Source organism: Mauremys mutica, chromosome 7 (genome assembly GCF_020497125.1).
Source record: "Mauremys mutica isolate MM-2020 ecotype Southern chromosome 7, ASM2049712v1, whole genome shotgun sequence".
Taxonomy (NCBI): Eukaryota; Metazoa; Chordata; order Testudines; family Geoemydidae; genus Mauremys; species Mauremys mutica.
The window spans coordinates 77,732,990-77,752,722 of record NC_059078.1 but is presented as its reverse complement, the minus strand read 5'-3'; the positions used below and the strand labels follow the sequence as shown (position 1 = coordinate 77,752,722).

The following is a 19,733-nucleotide window of genomic DNA, read 5'->3' as shown; positions in this document are numbered from 1 at the left end:
AAGGAATGGGAAATAGAAATAAAATAGAGCTTGGGATATCTTGAATTAAATCAGTGACTGACCTTATCTAACACTTTTTTGAGTATATGCTCATTTAAGTCTACAAAGCTTTATGCATTGGACTCCCTGAGCATTGAGAGGAGAATACACCCAGAGTATGTCACACCCAAATATGGCTAATATTAGTGGACTTCGAATAGTTACCACCTTTGTCCATGATCCTGCAAGGTATTCCGCAAAGGTGAGGAGGTCTCCCTACATGGAGCTCCTTACAGGGTATGCGCCTTAATTAGCAATGTTATTGCCTCCATAGTTCTAGTGGGGATGAGGTCTACAGTGTACTAAGGGAAAGGCTAAAACTGTGCATCAAAAATATAAATGCATCTGTCTTTATAGGCAAAACTATTTGTCCTCACTGTGCATGCTCTCCAAATGCTATACTGTGCTAAGCAAAATGGATACAAAATTTCAGTTATCAAAAGGCTCCCTTTCAGCAATATACATTGTGGAGTTGTGTGCAAGTGACTTCACAGGTTTGTCCCACAAGCATGATATGGATGTTTATCACTGAACACTTTGCGGATTAATTAAAATGGGTGAAGAGGAAACACAGAGAATGGAATCTTATTGACAAATATTTGATAACATTACAGACTGCAACATATATTTTCAGATTCCATATGCCACAATTGTTTATATGTGGTAGGCATGTCAATTATTGTAATACTCCTAGAAATTAAGATTGGCATTGATGGGCTTTGTATTCTTTTCCAGCAGTGATGCTGCTTGCTCCTATTAGTTGCTTGTAACAAATATCTGTTCAAAATGTAAGAATCTGCAAGTCTCTCAATGTTTAAAAAATTCCCAGAGGTTAGCTTGTTAAACTTTTTAATTGATGCAAATAGATACAGGCTTCATGCAAGATAGATCTGCATATGGACTGCTTAGTCTACCATAATGTTACTATTAATTACTTTGTGCTGTTGCAAGAAAATGTTTGCAAACAAGTCATTCCAAATGGATTTTTCTAGGTAAAATATTTTATATGAAAGGCATTTGCTCAGAAAAGCCATTAATTTGTTTTAAAGGTTCCAAAAAGAAAATTGTTAAACAGTGTTGGTGGCTGGCTGGCGTACTGTATTAATAATGGGATAATTAACTTTTAATCACTAAGTCACCTGTTCAAATTTGATCTAGATTGGTTGTAACCAAAAATTGTTGCCATCCGATGGCAGTTATATAGAATGAGCTGGTGGTCACAGCCCACTAGACAAGGGTCCAAATCACAAAAACATCAGCTGGTGCCAATTAGTATCTTGCTGTCAGTCTTAGCAGAGAGGCCAAGGGCATGGTGTCTCAGCTACTCTCTTACCCCTAAAGCTGGTCTCTCCAAGTCAGGGTTGAGGCACATTGGTGGGACAACGTAGGGAAGTTTGCACTGCTGCTGCCCATGCTGTAACTGCTCTATAAATAAATAGAGGACTTTAGTCTCCAGGGCTGTCAATTTGGCACCTTCCATGAAAGTCACATTTAAAAAAAATCAGAAACTTTATGAAATAATTTAGTATCTCCAATCAAAATCAAGTGAGTATTTGTACGAGAGCACCTAAAATCCCACAGCTTCCATTTGCTCTCTGTATTTTGTGTTTTCTACTCTTAATTGTGATAAGAATAAAAGTTATGGACCTCTTTTGGAGTTTCTTGATGACAACGGTTGCTGTTCCACCACAACTCCAGCGCTGCCACCAAACACGCAAGAAGAAGGCCTACTGCTAAAATGCAGAAGACGCCTGCAAAACTGTGAAGCTTCAGTGCCTTGCCATCTGTTTGTGCATTGGTGTGGCTGTTCAGGTCACAACGTCCCATCCGTGGCCACCATTTCTGTTTGAGTACATCCAGGTCCCCAGTGTCTTGTAATTCTAAGATCCTGCAGAAATTTTAAAACACAGCCATTATTTCAGTTGATTTCTGTATATTGTGTACACATTTATCAACAACTCTGCAGCCCTGGAATCCTTATATTATAATGGGCTGCAGGAATTATCTTTCTACAGGAATTCAGTGTTAGTCAGTGGAATTCTGTCTTTAGGGCAGAACATCTCCAGCAGGACTGGTGTAATGCTACAGTCGCCGGACTTTCTCGCTCTCTGTCTATAATAAATCAGTGAGGCATATTTCCTGCATATCAAATATTCATATACATTTTCCTCAAGCATTGAAGTGGTTGTGAGAGTGCCACTTTCACAAGCATAACTTTCAGTAAGTAATAAGTTTGATGAATATCTCCTGGTCAAATGTAATTTCATTCAAAAAGCATCCACCTGGGAAAGGGTGAAACTAGCTACTCTTTTATACTAAACTTCATACATTATATTCCAGTCCAGAGCAGCCACAAGACTTCACAGATAAGCTTTAGAAGTAAGTGTGACTTTCAAAAACTGCTCTTAATAAGCAAAGCTTTAGCTAGGGCTTTACCTAAAATTTTGACTTTGCTCAGATTTCCAGTACATTCTTCTTGAATAACCATTATAAACAGCTCATGAAAGACTCAACCCTCTCACCCATATATGGTCCATATAATAATTTCAAATTATACTTGAAACAAGCATGCAACCATTTGCACACTACTTAATACAAAATGGTTTAAGCAGCAAAAGAGTTGCTCATTTCTGCTTTCAGCTATAGCAAATGCAGTTCATTCAAAAATATTTTACTACAATGCTGTTACTTTACGCTTGAACTAGTATGTAAACAATTACTAATTAATCATTGTTCCTCATTTGTGAAGTGTCCCTTCTCTCCATGAATGATTTATTTGGGGTCTGGTTTGACAACTGCCTTTGCTATTTAATAACAGGCTTTCCTTTTGAGGCAGCTTTGTCTCTGGTTATCACAAGAATTCAGGCCGACTGAATATAAAAGGCTTCTTTAAGAATAATCCACACAGACAGAAAGTGTGCATGTATCTATACCACTGTGCACATGTTTGTTTTAGCATAAGGGGAAAGTATATATGTATACTTTTAAAAGATATTGATAGACTGGGATCATTGAATTGTGATAGACACAGTAGAGTCACTATCTTCCTGAACCCATGCAATCACTCAATAACTATTATTTGCTGATTATATAATGATACATAATAGACAGCATTGCTTTTCTCATATGGATCAATGCTCCCCTGGTCTAAAGACTAAATTGTGGCTTTGACACAAGCCCTGAGTTTCACTGCCCCCAAAGCAGCCTGGGAAATAGATTGTAACTCTCCGAGTCACAATCTCCTTCCCAGTTTACCCACTGCTCTGGGGAATATATCAGGCACAGCATGGGCTGCCCAGAATGTTGGGAGCACAGTCAATGTTCCACCCATCTCCAGCTCCCTCCTACCTACCCCCTGACCACGTGCACAGGAGAGGAAGTAGCCACTCTGTTGAGGTTGCTCCCCACCCCTCTGCCCTATGCTACTATAAAAGGAAGAGAATTCAAACAACCGATTTCAAAAGACAGAGATTCATTTAATAAACACACATTGCCAAAGTTAATCAGCCGTGAACACAAGATTCTTTGTTGCAGAGAGGAATCCTATGAAATAAGCATGGTTTTGTATTACCTTTGGGAGAAGAGATCCCTGTAGGGGCTGCCATGCTGGAGTGCTATCCCATATCCTTTACTACTGATGCTGTTTCCAATGACCGTCACAGAACACTCATCATCTGTCAGGGCTGCATATTCCACCACTGTTACATCCCACAAAAAAGCATAGTTGCCTCTCTTTGCCTGCAAATGCACCACAAATAAAACTAAATTATACAGTTGATCTAGGGCTTAAATGGGTCTCAAAGTCATGCTAAGCCTTTCATTGACCAGTGCTGACATTTTGTTAGTTCATAACAATATTTTGGACCTCTCACATCATCAGACACTTCATAACAACAGTTCCTCATTTACTTCACGCCCACCTTAGAGCACTCCCATTGTTTTAGTGCGCCAGAGTGATGCAGTAGGCTGGGTCCAAGGCTTCTTGTGTGGCTAACTTCAGGCCTCATATTGGTCTTTTAAATAATTATAACTATTAATACTGAATCAAAGACATCACCTTCTATTATATTACTTGATATGGTTTTCCTAGGATTAGTGAAAGCATATTAATTCTTCCACTTCTACACAGTTACACACCTGGGCAGATACATTGTAAGCACTATGGTATGTTCTAGCAGGCACAGCCACCAAAATGGCAGCTCACCAAAAGCAAAAAAAAAACCCTTTGAAAAGAGTTGCCCTAATCTGCAATAAAAGGCAGGATACAATTTTTAGAGACCAATTTTCTCCCTTAGCATGGAAAAGAAGAGTCACTAGATTCTCCCACTAGCTTTATTTGTGACCAATATTGACTTATTTTAGTACACACCTATATAGCTGTCCTCAAATGTCAGCCTTAATTGGATTCAAACCAATGCCTGAGTGCAGTGCGCATGATGAATGTAAATCACTTTACTTAACATAAGATGTAAGAAATGTCTCTGGATGGGGATTTTAATAAAAAAAATTCATCACTTTGCTTGGTTAAAGTAATAATTGATTTCCTAATGTATTTAAGTAATATGTTTTTTAAGTCTCTAGTGAACATACAAAGCACAGTGGAACAGATGGGCTGGAGAATCTAATGCAAATAAATGAGTAATCATAGATGCAGGCTTCCAAGACTTAATTTTTTTAAGTTTGGGTGATTTGTCTTTTCTCATCAAGTAAAAAGAGTTGGCAAGGCAGGAAGCTGACATTCTACATATATTTGTTTACAAGATTAGATCCTCAAGCACCCTCAACTAATGGCCTCATTTCTGACCATAAGCAGTTCCCAGTGGTTCTTTTCCATCTCCATGTAAGTTCAGACTTGAATTGACCTAGAAGACAAGACTCTCTCAGTTGTTTTATATCAGCTGCTGCCTGCTGGAGTCTGGGCTTAGGAAATTAAACCCATTTCACTTTACTATGCTTGGCTCTCAATGATCACAGTACACTGAACTCCTTGATGGCTATTCAAACAGGACAAAAAAAACAAATGTTGGTGAGTGGTCCCCCAGTGAAAAGAACCCAAGCAACCAGAAAGGAAACTCCCGCTACCTCTCATCTGCCCATATACCCCAACCTCTTAGCACATTATCTCAGGCCAGAAAATCAGCCCCAGACAAACAGTATATCCTATCACACCAAACAACTACAATAAGGCAGCAAAATAACAAATGAATATGCTCAATAGGCTAAAATAATTCATTCATGTAACGTGCTTTGAGAGGCTAGGATGACTGCTGCTGTATTAGTACAAAGTATTTTTATAGTCCCAAATACAGCATGGGCTATTCAGATAGGAAGGACATAAACACTATATGATCCTATGCCAGCATCGTGAAGTAAGCCAGAGAGTGACACATCTTCTTCTTATTATTATTATTAAAAACAGTCCAGAAAACACCAGTTCCTAAAATGGCATCTCTGAGGCCTGGTCTACACTACGCGTTTATACCAAATTTAGCAGCGTTAAACCGATTTTACGCTGCACCTGTCCACACAACGAAGCCCTTTATATCGATATAAAGGGCTCTTAAAACCGTTATCTGTACTCCTCCCCGACGAGGAGAGTAGCGCTCAAATCGGTATTGCCATGTCGGATTAGGGTTAGTGTGGCCGCAAATCGACGGTATTGGCCTCCGGGAGCTATCCCACAGTGCACCATTGTGACCACTCTGGAAAGCCATCTGAACTCGGATGCACTGGCCAGGTAGACAGGAAAAGCCCCGCGAACTTTTGAATTTCACTTCCTGTTTGGCCAGCGTGGAGAGCTCATCAGCACAGGTAACAATGCAGTCTCCTAAGAATCGAAAAAGAGCTCCAGCATGGACTGCATGGGAGGTACTGGATCTGATCGCTGTATGGGGAGAGGATTCCGTACTAACAGAACTCCGTTCCAAAAGACGAAATGAAAAAACATTTGAAAAAATTTCCAAGGCCATGATGCAGAGAGGCCACACCAGGGACTCAGTACAGTGCTGTGTGAAAGTTAAGGAGCTCAGACAAGCCTACCAGAAAACCAAAGAAGCAAACGGAAAGTTCGAGGCAGGGCCAAAAACATGCCGCTCCTATGCTGAGCTGCATGCAATTCTAGGGGGGTCCTCCACCACTACCCCACCCCTGTCCGTGGATTCCGAGGTGGGGGTGGTAATCACAGCGATGGCTGAGGATTCTGCGGACGGGGAAGATGAGGAGGAAGAGGAGGACGAGCTTGTAGAGAGCACACAGCACTCCATTCTCCCCAACAGCCAGGAGCTTTTTCTCACCCTAACGGAATTACCCTCCCAGCCCTCCCAAGCAACTATCCCAGATAATGAAGCCATGGTAGGGATCTCTGGTGAGTATACCTTGTAAATATAAGACATGGTTTAAAAGCAAGCATTTTTTAATGATTAATTTGCCCTGAGGACTTGGGATGCATTCGCGGCCAGTACAGTTACTGGAAAAGTCTGTTAACATGTCTGGGGATGAAGCGGAAATCCTCCAGGGACATCTCCATGAAGCTCTCCTGGAGGTACTCCAAAAGCCTTTGCAGAAGGTTTCTGGGCAGCGCTGCTTTATTCTGTCCTCCATGGTAGGACACTTGACTACGCCATGCATGTAGCAAGTAATCTGGTATCATTGCATGACAAAGCCTAGCTGCGTATGGTCCCGGTGATTGCTGGCATTCAAGCAACATCCGTTCTTTATCTCACTGTGTTATCCTCAGAAGAGTGATATCGTTCATGGTAACCTGGTTGAAATTCAGGAATTTGAGTAAGGGGACAGAGATGGCCATTCCTACTGGGCTGTTTGCCTGTTGCTTAAAAGAAATCCTTCCCTGCAGGTAGCCAAGCGGGGGGAAAGGGGGAGGCGCGATTGGCGTTGAGCTTTTCCGCATTTGGCTAGCAGGGATCTTTCCTGCCACCAGCCACGTGGTTCAGGGGGGTGGGGGGAAAGGGGTGTGTTTAGCAGTGATCTTCCATGATACCAGCCACGGGGTGGTTTCTGCTGCTGCATTTTAACAGGAAAGAAGCAGCACTGAACGGGCTTTGCTTTGATTTGAGAAAGGAGGGCGCTGGATAGATGAAGGCTGCAGAAGATGAAAGACAGACAATGGCTTACCATGGATGCATGCAAGCCGAATTCTGCTGCCCGGACCTGCGTCTGTGATCTGTAACACCAAAGCCGCAGGTACTCAATATTAAGATGCAAAATGCGACCTTGTAGTGAAAACACATGTACTATGTAAGGTGAATAGTGTTGTTCAACGTGAAAGAGTATAACCATTGTTCTCTAAAATGTATCTTTTTAAATACTTCTCTCCCTTTTTTCCCTCCCTCATGCAGCTGCAAATTTTTCAAGCCTCCCTACTCCTTCCTGAAGGCTATCTCAGATAAGGCGGCGGAAAAAAAAGACGCGAGAAGAAATGTTTTCGGAAATCATGGAAGTGACCCGCAATGAAAGAGCTCATCTGAATGAGTGTAAGGACATGGTAGCAAAGTACAGGAAAGATGCCAGTGACCGTGAGGACAGGAGGGACGAACGTGAGGACAGGAGGGACGCTTGAGATGAGAGGTGGCGGCAGGAAGATCAGTGGTGGCGGGATGCAACTCTGGGGCTGCTGCGTGATCAAACTGACATGCTCCGGCGTATGGTGGAGCTTCAGGAACGGCAGCAGGATCACAGAGTGCCGCTGCAGCCCCTGTATAATCACCCTCCCCCCTCACCATGTTCCTTAGCCTCCTCACCCGCCAGACGAGTAAGAACTCGTGGGGGTAGGCTCCATGTACCCGCCCACTCCACCCCAGTGGACAGCCCAACCAAAAGGCTATCATTATTATGAAATTATGAAATTTTTTTAGTGGCCTTTTCCTTCCCTACCATTCTCCTCTGAAACCCCACCCAGGCTACCTTGTCAGTTCTCTCCCTCTTTTTATAATTAAGTAATAAAGAATACATGATTTTTAAATGAGAGTGACTTTATTTCCTTAGAAAGCAAGCTGTGATTGAAGCGGGGGTGGGTGGCTTATAGGGAATGAGTCAATCAAGGGGGCGGGGTTCCATCAAGGAGAAAGAAACACAACAGTCAGACTGTACCCTGGCCAGTGATTAAACTGGTTTTCAAAGCTTCTCTAATGCGCACCACTTCCTGGTGTGCTCTTCTAATCGCCCTGGTGTCTGGCTGTGCATAATCAGTGGCCAGGTGATTTGCCTCAGCCTCCCACCCCGCCATAAAGGTCTCCCCCTTACCCTCACAGAGATTGTGGAGCACACAGCAAGCAGCAATAACAATGGGGACATTGGTTTGGCTGAGGTCTGAGCGAGTCAGTAATGTGCGCCAGCGTGACTTTAAATGGCCAAATGCACATTCTATCACCATTCTGCACTTGCTCAGCCTGTAGTTGAACAGCTCCTGACTACTGTCCAGGCTGCCTGTGTATGGCTTCATGAGCCATGGCATCAAGGGGTAGGCTGGGTCCCCCAGGATAACTATAGGCATTTCAACATCCCCAACTGTTATTTTCTGGTCTGGGAAGTAATTCCCTTGCTGCAGCCGTTTAAACAGAGTAGTGTTCCTGAAGACGCGAGCGTCATGAACCCTTCCTGGCCATCCCACGTGGATGTTGGTGAAACGTCCCTTGTGATCCACCAGTGCTTGCAGCACCATTGAAAAGTACCCCTTGCGGTTTACGTACTGGGTGCCCTGGTGCTCCGGTGCCAAGATAGGGATATGGGTTCCATCTATCCCCCCCCCCCCCCCCACAGTTAGGGAATCCCATTGCAGCAAAGCCATCCACTATGACCTGCACATTTCCCAGAGTCACAACCTTTCGTAGCAGCAGCTTAGTGATTGCTTTGGCTGCTTGCATCACAGCAGCCCCCACAGTAGATTTGCCCACTCCAAATTGATTCCCGACTGACCGATAGCTGTCTGGCGTTGCAAGCTTCCACAGGGCTATCACCACTCACTTCTCAACTGTGAAGGCTGCTCTCATCTTTGTATTCTGGCGCTTCAGGGCAGGGGAAAGCATGAAAGTGCCCTTACGCATGCAAAAGTTTTGCAGCCACTGGGAATCGTCCCACACCTGCAACACTATGTGGTCCCACCAGTCTGTGCTTGTTTCCCGGGCCCAAAATCGGTGTTCAATGGCTAGAACCTGCCCCGTTACCAGCAGGATCTCCAAAGCGCAGGGGCCCGCAGTTTGACAGAATTCTGTGTCCATGTCCTTATCACTCTCGTCGCCGCGCTGCCGTAGCCGCCGCCTCCTCGCCTGGCTTTGCAGGTCCTGGTTCAGCATTGACTGCACGAGAATGCGCGAGGTTTTTAAAACGTCCATGATTGCTGTCTTGAGCTCAGCAGGGTACATGCTTGCCGTGCTATGGCGTCTGCACAGTTCACCCAGGAAAAAAGGCATGAAACGGTTGGCTGCTGTTGCTTTCACGGAGGGAGGGGTGAGGCTGTACCCAAAAGCATCAGCGGCAATGTTTTTACCCCATTGGGCACTGGGATCTGAACCCAGAATTCCAATGGGAGGGGGAGACTGCAGGAACTATGAGATAGCTACCCACAGTGCAACACTCCGGAAATGGACGCTAGCCTCGGTACATGGATGCACACCGCCGAATTAATGTGCTTAGTGTGGCCGCTTGCGCTCGACTTTATACAATCTGTTTTTAAAAACCGGTTTCTGTAAAATCGGTATAATACCGTAGTGTAGACATACCCTGAGGTATGACACCCAGGGGCAGCTCTAGCCATTTCGCCGCCCCAAGCACGGCGGCACGCCGCAGGGGGCACTCTGCCGGTCGCGCGGCTCCAGTGGACCTCCCGCAGACATGCCTGCGGATGCTCCACTGAAGCCGCGGGACCAGCGGACCCTCCGCAGGCACGTCTGCGAGAGGTCCACCGGAGCCGCCTGCCGCCCTCCCGGCCACCAGCAGAGCGCCCCCCGCGGAGCCAGGAGCCACCCCTGATGACACCACACCAAAGCAACCCCTCAAAATATTAGTATGTCTGACATTTCATGCACATCTGCCTACATTGCAAGTGGGCAGAGAGAGTTTGATGTGAATTGGGAAGGAATCAAGGATGAATTATCCCATGAGATATTCCATATGGCTGGAAACACAAAAATCTGTCTCTGAAAACACATACAGCCATCTGTGTGTGTATTGAATAATCCTCTACCCCCAGCCATTGGTGTTAGTTACAAACCTGTTCATATCAGTCTCTATCCTACCTGTGAATATGCTTGTGTCTTTCTTGACTGTTCCAATTTCATGTTAGCAGGAGTGTCCATTAGAGGACCATACTTCCATATCTGTGATACATCTGACAGGATTTCTGGTTCAGGGCAATATGCATCTTTTATAACCACATCCACTGTTGTACATAACAGCCTATTTGTGTATTTTAAGCCCAAGCTCCATAATAAATAATGCATCTGTTTTTGCAATATAAAGATGCAATTCTGCTGCATATATGTGCAATTACACAAGAGGCCAGAAGGAACTGCTATGAAATAATCTGGTATCCCCCACACAGAATTTCTTGCCTCGTGTGTCTGCCCCCTTCCTTCCACCGTCTATACTCCCACATATCTCTCCACTGACAGCTGCCCCTAGCTCTTCCAGATTTCATGTTGGATCCCATATACCATGAAAAAAGCATTAATTGTGGCACATTGACCTCTCCATTTCTGCTACTGGCTTGGACCTGAAAATGTCAAGAAGTTCAAAATGCAATGAAAACAAAAGTTAACAGGACTTATTCAAAGAGTAACAAAAGGTTCAGTTAGGGTTTGGGGTGATGGTTCATGTCAGTTCTTATTTTCTCCAGCTCATTTCACACATTCCTAATGAAAAGCATGTGAAAGGTAACTATATTGCATATATTTTTAAGTTTTCCCAGTGCGACAGCCCCTCTTATACAAAGAGGCCTGGTGGACTTTATTTACTGTTTCATAGTCTCAAATCATAACTCGGGATAGCAATATCCTAAATGGCAGAGAGAGACTGACCTTGTCAAAAGGCTTCCCACCAACTGTAACTAAGTAATGGGAAGCTTCTCTGGGCAAAGTAGAGATCCAGGGCAGCTTGCGTAATAAAGGCCATAGCTGCATGATTCTTCAGGCATTGCCTTGTAATGGAAATGGAATGCCTGTGGAAGTTAATGTTTCCCCAAGCAGCCCTGGGACAAATAAGAGTATGCTAGTATAGATATTGGCTCTGTTCCCCTTCTGAAGTCTGGAAGCTAAAGACAGTTGTCTGCAGATCAGCTTCTGAAGCAGCAAATACATACAGATGTGAAAACTAGAAGAAAACAAGACTGACATAACTTGTGTCTCAGAGTCCATCTCTTATGAGTCTCATCTCTCCATTAGCACTAAGCCTGTTTTTTGCCTTATTGCTCTATACACTTTGACACAGAAGGGTTCTTTGGAGGAGCAGGAAGTGTGAAGTGGAGTAAGAAATACCCTAAAATGTATACATTGGGGATTGGGATTTGAATTTGACTGAGTCACATATATTATGCCCCTGATTGGAGTCCCAGGGTGTATTAGTCTAGCTGGAGCTAAACTAATAGCTTGGTTAAACTATGGTGGGAGTGGTGATGGTGGTGGTTTTTCCCCTGTGCCCATAAAACAGGCTTTCTAATGGAAATCCAGCAGATGCTAATAGAATGGGACAACTGCCCTGGCTAGCAGGGAAAGAGGTATGGTGCATACTAAGAGGGTAAAGAGGAAATTTGAAGGGGAAAAAAACCCCAGAGTTATATAAACAAAATTTCTTCTTTACATTCATCAAAATTGGCTTATCAGACTCCCAGGATATAAAAGGGAAAATCAAAGAGGATAACAAGAGTGCAGGGAAGGACTAAGTAATTTCTTTCCATTATTCGTCACTATAGAAGACGACTGGAAAAAGACCTGTCACAGGGCCCTTATTTATTAGTAGTGAAGTTAGGCTTTTTTAGAGAACAGATTGAAACAAGAAATGATGAAACAACTTAACTTTCAAATAAATACCCAGGTGTGGCTGGAATTCATCTGAAACTTCTGATGAAAGTGACACACGAAGCATCTTGAATTACAAACAATACGGCATTCATCATTACAAGACATATCACTTCTTCGCAGAGCTAATGTACTGGCAGATAGAAAGGTCACCAACATTGCACCCATCTCTATAGTGTACCAAAGAAATGTAGAGGAGTTCGCTTTATTCTGGTACCAGAAAAATAGATCCGAAAATCCATAAGGATAGAACTATAGAGCACCAAGCTTGGTATCAAAGAATGGCAAACAATCATGAGTTGCATAAGGAAACAACTAGCTTATTTAACATGTAACTATTTGAAAGAGTTAACAAAATAATGGATAAAGAGCCAGTGGATATTTAGGCTTTCAAAAGGCACGTGCAAGAGACTATTGAAGCAATTTTGTAACTTCTGGGATTGAGAGGTAAAGCGCTACCATGGATTATAAAAGGTTTCAGAGACAGGAAGCAAAGAGTAGAGATAAATGGTTGATATTTAGCATACAGAGAGGCTAACAGTAAAGTGCCCCAGAAATCAGTTTGAGGACAGGGATTGCTTTATCTGAAGGTGTGAATTGTGAGGTGGCATCATTACTGATGACAGAGAATGTAGATTGGTCAAGAGAACAGGAGGGCTGCAAGGAATTCCAGAGGACCTATGAAAATGCATATGTTAACTGGACAGCATAATGGTATATATGAACAAAGACCATGTACATTGGACAGAATAATCTAAACTATTCCTATGCACCAAAATTTTGAGTGAGGTATTGTAATATCTCAGGGGAAACATTGATATGGGGACTGCTCAGAAAAAAATAAAAGCCTGGTTCAATATTCAGTGGTGATTTTAAAAATTAAGAGATATTAGGAGGCTGTAAAAAGGAGCGAGAGAACAATATAGAAAATATTATAACGCTATTATATAAATCAATTATACATCCTTGCCTTAGATACTGTATTCAGTTTAGGTCACCTCATTGCCAATAAAACATAGCAGAAATAGAAAAGATTCAAAGAATGGAAATGAGAATTATTAGAATCAGGAGAAGGAAGGGTTCCAACGGGGAGCGCTTTAAAAGATTATTGCTATTTAGTTTGGAAAGGAAAAGAGTAAGAGCAGGGGTGGGCAAACTACAGCCCGCGGGACTCAGGGCCGGCTCTAGCGTTTTTGCCGCCCCAAGCACAAAAAAGCCACAATCGCGATCGGCGGCAATTCGGCGGCAGGTCCTTCGCTCCGAGAAGGAGTGATGGCCCTGCCGCCGAATTGCTGCTGAATGGCCAGATGTACCGCCTCCCTCTTCATTGGACTGTCCTGCCCAGCCCCCGAGCTCCTGGCCCGGGAGGCTTGCCCCTGGCCCCTCCCCTGCTGTTCCCCCTCACCCACAGCCTCAGCTCACTTGCTCCGCCATCAGCGCAATGCTTTGGGCTGTGAGCTCCTGGGGCAGCACAGCTGCAGAGCCTGGCCTGACCCGGTCTTTGTGCTGTGTGGTGGCAGCGGCGGCGGCGGCACAGCCCAGCTCCAGCCGGGTGGCACGGCTGTAGCACAGCCAATTACCAGTGCTCCAGGCAGCATGGTAAGGGGGCAGGGAGGGTTGGGGTAGTGGTCAGGCAGCAAGGGTGTGGATGGTGGTCGGGGAGAAAACGGGTTGAACGGGGTAGGGATCCCTGGGGGCAGTCAGGAAGGAGGGGGGTTAGATGGGGTGGCAGGGTCAGTTAGTGGCAGGGGTTCCAGGAGCAGTCAGGGGACAGGGAGAAGGGGTGGTTGGATGGGGCAGGGGTCCTGGGGGTGGGTGGGTGGGGTGTCAGGAAGGAGAGAAGGGGTTGGATGGGGCGGCGGGGATCTGAGGACAGGGAGCGGGTGTGTGTGGATGGGGCAGGGGTCCCAGAGGGGCCGACAGGGAACAGGGGGGTTGGATGGGGCAGGAGTCTATGGGGGGCCAAATAGGAGGTGGGGGCTGGGCCACTACCCCCTCCCCTAACTTGCCATCCATACAATTTATGAAACCTGATGCGGCCCTCAGGCCAAAAAGTTTGTCCACACCTGAGAAAGAGGGTTTATTATGTCTACATCTAAACTAATGAACAGTATAGAAGGAACTTATCAGGTCATCCTATTTATCCTACCCCTATCATGAACAGATGCTCAAAATAAATAAAGGCAACAATGTGAAATATCTAAAAATAAATATTTTGTATGCAACAAACAATTAACCTGTGGAACTCATTACCCATTGATATCATGCGGGCAAATAGCTTACTAAGCTCCACAAAGGGATTAAAAATGTATATGATTAAGAATAGTCTTTTCAGTTGCATTACCTAGGATAAAATTACAGGAGCTACCAAACTTCATGCTTCTTGGTGTACACTGATCAATAGCTAGAGTGAGAAGGAGATTTCCCCACATAACAGTATTGCTGAATTAGTTTTATTATGGGGAATCTGTACCAGTATTCCCATTTTTAATGCTGTATTATATGGACCATTGTTACCATGAGAGACTTTTGAACCCCTAAGACCAAACTTATGGTCCAAATCAACTCTCCTCACACATCTTTGGAGTTAAACGAAACATCACTTGACTCTCTGAGTGCAAATCTGAAATACATTTGTGTCACTGAGTGTTTTGCAGTGCTTAGATACCCTTTGTGTATGTTTTTAGAAGCTGTGCCTTGAGACAATGGTAGATGGTCACTATGGATGTATAGACCATATCTTTTATGAAAAGATGCATTTTCCATGGCAACAGAAATGCATGAAAGCTTTCAGAACCCTCTTCAACTTTATCTTTTTGTTTTGAGCTGCTTAAAGAGTTCAAATTGCAGAAGCAGATAGGAAATTCTCAGCAAAATTGACATGTCTAACACTTATCTATAAAAAAAACCCAGACTCTCTCACATTGCTTCTCACTGCAGTTGGCATTGCTTTTCTTAGAAATGCACTGGTAACTAATGTCCATTTTATAATCCAATATAACTGAAAGATATGGGGAAACTGAGAAGAGTCACAGAAATTTGGGCTTCAGGGAGAAGTCATATTTTTTCATTGTGCTGACAAAAGTCCTTGTTCTGAAAGATGCACTAGAAATATTCGTGTTTTTGTGCTATGGAGAAATTTAGATTTTACAATGCAAAAAATTAGAGTTTTAAGACTACATTTATATTTCACTTTTGTGTTCTAGGAAATGTATACTGATTAAAAGTCCAGTTTCATTAGCTAACACTGATTCTCTTTAAAAAAAAAATACAATTTCTAGACATGGTATTTGACATGAGCAACTTGTCTGTTTGTTCAAGGAGCTCACTGAGTTGTGAAGAGAGGCATTTAAACTAGAAACACCATATTTTATTTGACAATTTTATTAAATATTAAGCCTGATTTAGTAAATGTTTAATCAAATGGAAGCACAGGTCAGCTATGGGACTGCAGAGAAACTGGATTATAGTCAATGCTATTTGATGGAGTCGATCAAGTTTTATATATATCACATCAGAACATTAAAATCAGACTTAATTTGACACAGTTATTATCATATAAATTTGAGCTACTTCCCAATGCTACACTGAATCCCAAAGTTACTCTAATTGGTATTCTAAACAGTTTGCCAATCTAAAGCTAAATCCGGAGGCTTAAGTAAATCTAACTATAATAAATGGAAGCCTGTAATAGGTTTAGAAAATATGGATATTTACAGCCTTATTGATGTTGAATATATTATGACATAATACGATGATATAGGGAAAATACATTTAAATACATCCTGCATTATTTTTACGGTAAATGGTCTAACTTTTTTTTTTTTAACATCAGTGCATGTGACAGAGTACTTATCTATATTTTGTGTATTTATTTTTACTATTTTTTCATGCTGAGAAAGCCTCATGAAATAGATGTCTCATTTCCATACAGATCCTAAGCAGTTATACAATCATGCACTAGCACACTTCCTTACACCCATATAATGAGGGACAGTACATATAAAAAAAGGTGAAATGGTGACTGGGCCAAGGGCAGGGCATTTGGCAAAGTCAGCCTAATATTTTACAGTGGTTACAGGTTGAGGCAAAACCCACAGACTGTGGGGAAGTCAAAAAAAATTGCTGAAGTTTATAGCAAAAGGACTTGACCCAGAGAAACCATTACTAGTACAATAATATACCAGAGAGAGAGAGAGAGAGAGAGAGAGAACAAGCCTGATTGAAGGGTCATAGTAGTCAGAGAGAGGCTTTGCATTGACTTCAATGGGCTTTGGATCAGGCTTCAGCCAGGACTACTACTACTTCTGCTTCATGCTGTCTTAGGGTACGTCTTCACTACCCGCCGTATCGGTGGGTAGCAATTGATTTCTCGGGGATCGATAAATCGCGTCTCATCTAGACGCGATATATCGATCCCCGAATGCACTCCTGTCGACTCCGTAACTCCACCAACCCGAACGGCGGTAGCGGAGTCGACATGGGGAGCCGCGAACATCGATCCCGCGCCGTGAGGACGGTAGGTAAATCGATATAAGATACTTCGACTTCAGCTACGTTATTCACGTAGCTGAAGTTGCGTATCTTATATCGATTTTCCCCCGTAGTGTAGACCTGCCCTTAGGCACACACTGCGCACTCACTCAGTCTTTCGCAAGCAGAGCAGGGTCAATAGCTCCCAACTGCAACTGCATCCTGCTCAATATCGTTAGTGGCAGAGCTGAGAGAATCATTTTCAAAGAACATGTTATCTGACAGCTGTAGCCTTACTTTAGTCTCCCAGGATCTCTCTGAGAGCTCAGCACCATTTCCTAGAACTGATTTGTCATCTGAAAGTATCTGTGGATTTTTTTTTTTTTAATTCTCTGGACTGACTGATCCTGACTAGTTCTCAATGGGCATGTAATAGTCACTTTTTGAGCTCGGTTGGTTAGATGTGAGGAGTCGAACAAATCACATGATATTGTTTATGTTCTGTGCTTGGACACCATGCAAGTACTTTCACAAACTCTAACATTTTGGCTGGATCTAGAATTTGGTTTGTACAAATTCTTGTACCTGCAAACATGAAATCCACATTTGTGCCAAAAAACTAGATTGCACTTATATTTGCAGCAACTAAACAAACCGGTGCAAACAAATTTATTTTAAAATTCCACATATTTTACAGGGAATTTGTTGCAATGTACACATAAATTCTACTTTTATATGTATTTAAAGAGTTACCCAAATAGCTCCATATGTAAAAAGTGAAACTGGTGTCTCCTTTGCTATTTGACAGTAGTGGTTTCAGAGTGACAGCTTTAATAACAAAAGTATTTGGAGGTAGAGCATAGAGACAGCTTTGGGAACAGTGGTCTTGGGTGAACCAGTGGAAAGAGAAACCTCTGCATGATGGATGCAGGTGTTCAAGCATTGCTGCAAATGCTGGAGTTCTGAGAGTGGAATTACACCTGTGATATTTTATTTGGTGGCTGCTGCTTTTGCCACCAAAATCTATTCAAGACATAAAGACTTGTTAATAAATTTGATTAGGAATAGAGTATTTCTGCTTGCACATCCACACTTATTTTTCCCTAACAACGGAATGTCCCTTGCCTGACGTCCATTCTTTCCCATCAACTCAGCCTGTGACATTTTAAAAATCTGAAGATTTTAATTTTTCTCTACGAGCGTCTAGAAAAATAAACATAAAACATTTGGAAAAGTAAAATAATATAGAAAAAAGTCACATTTTAGTCTCAGCTTTTCAAAAGCATAAAGAACTTGTAACACAGTTGTGGGCCCAGATATACTGGTTTTCAGTTTACTCCAAAAGAAACTGACCAATGAGTCTAAACTTATAATATTTTATTTAAAAAAAAATAGACTGATAAAAAGGAGACTATGGTATTCCTCTAAAGAAAGTTTTAACTTTCATTGACTTCCTGTGCATCCTGGGTGCTGTAATTTACTTCTGATTCCTATTTGTCATTCACGTTCTGACCAGGCAGAGCTACAGCACGGGAAGCAGCACAAGAAATGTGTGTATGCATGCACCCTTCTAAGGCACTTCTAAGCAAGTGGATGGCTGAAAGTTGAGTGTCTGATTCCTGTGTCATTGCTCTGGGTCAAATTCCATCATTTCTATGTACTGATGAGACAACATATTTCAATTAGGAAGTCACAATTAAAAGAAACTATCACAGGCTTTCGGACCCTGAACAAAGATCACGGCTCCTGTATTGAGCCACCCTATGTCAGCTGCTTGAATCCTGCATGCACAGTTAATTTCACTTAAAAATAAGTGTGTGTGTGTGTGTGTGTGTGTGTGTGTGTGTGTGTGTGTGTGTGTGTGTGTGTGTGTGAGAGAGAGAGAGAGAGAGAGAGAGAATAGGTGAGTGAATATATTAGTGAGCAGATTAAAGTGGCACTGAATAACTGCATGGATGGGTAATATGAGAGTGGGTAGATGAATTTTTGAACACCTGGAGTATCATTGTATAAACAAAAATGACCAAAAACTTAGTTCATGTTTCTGCCCTAATGTAAGTGGACATAATTTTGCTGAAGTGAATAGGACTGAATTTAATCCACTGACAACAATAATCATGGGTAAAGGACAAGTTTCAGCACCCAGGGAAAATATAAGATGACCCAAGGTAACTTTTTCAAAAGTGATTTAGGTATCTAGGAACCTAAATCTCATTAAATGTCAATGAGACTTAAGCCATAAAAATGAGACTTATCAACAAATGAAAATGTTACCTGCAGTCTTAGAAAGAGGAATGGGAAAGGTGCAAAAGAATTAGAAGTTGTAATGGACTAGAACAATAGCCTTTCAGAAATGGAGATCTGAGTTCCATGTGAGAGCTGGCCAAAGGTGGAAATGATTTTGCTGGGAAAAGCATAATCCCTTATTAGAAGCATAATGATACCAACAGTTTTGTCCTCAAACCAATTTGCAACCTTTACTTAAAAGAAATCTAGGACTGGAGTATTTTTTATTTTAAATCCTGCCTTTACCACATGACAATTATTTTCATTCATTAACTCCATGCAAGCTACACAAACACAACACAAATTTAAAATAAAACTGCACTATTAATCCAGTCTTACCTTCCTGATGCCTTCAGAAGGGTTTGATACACAGTTATCTGCCCCATTATTTTTACTGATTGTCCTCCACAGTTCAGCAAATGTGTTATCCTGCTCCAAAGGGTTTGTCCCTTTTGCTTTGAAGTATTCATACACTGCTGAATCCCTGACAGTACCATAAGACATATCCATTTGTTTGGACAGATCTTGAAATGTTCTGAAATTCAAGAGATGTTGAAATATTAGTGTTATCTGGTACAATAGAGAGATTTTATTAGTTAAATGATCTCTTTCTATGGCTGTCTTTAGAGTGAAACAAAACACCTACCATCAATCAGTCTCATTTGCATGTCTCTCTTTTATCATAAAAGGAACCCAAAGTGTAATTCAGCTGCACTGAAATCATACAAGGTTTAATTGTACCTGAGTTCTTTTAGTGAAGAGGTTTATTTGGAAGAGATAACATTCATTCTGATGCCCATCAACATATTGAAATTATGTTGCTATGCTTGTGCAAGAGCACAGAGCAATCAAGTTTTATTAAAGCATGTGGAAAACAATGTTTAAAGATACAGGTCAAAATCAGCTCTC

At 42.4% G+C, this 19,733-nt stretch overlaps 1 protein-coding gene across 18 annotated transcripts in view; it reads right to left on the bottom strand.

Moving 5' to 3' along the window:
- The window catches only part of GRID1 (glutamate ionotropic receptor delta type subunit 1), an 845,000-nt gene that overhangs the window by 21,716 nt on the left and 803,551 nt on the right, over positions 1-19,733 (bottom strand). For 11 of the 18 annotated variants that reach the window (XM_045025230.1, XM_045025231.1, XM_045025237.1 and 8 more), the window contains 3 exons: positions 19,164-19,359; positions 3,611-3,777; positions 1,687-1,927 (listed from right to left, as the gene is read on the bottom strand). In XM_045025230.1, the coding sequence (XP_044881165.1) occupies positions 1,687-1,927; positions 3,611-3,777; positions 19,164-19,359 (604 nt within the window). Of the gene's footprint in view, positions 1-1,372; positions 1,465-1,686; positions 1,928-3,610; positions 3,778-19,163; positions 19,360-19,733 lie in introns of all 18 variants that reach the window. The other 7 variants (XM_045025227.1, XM_045025226.1, XM_045025228.1 and 4 more) reach the window with 2 other exon arrangements.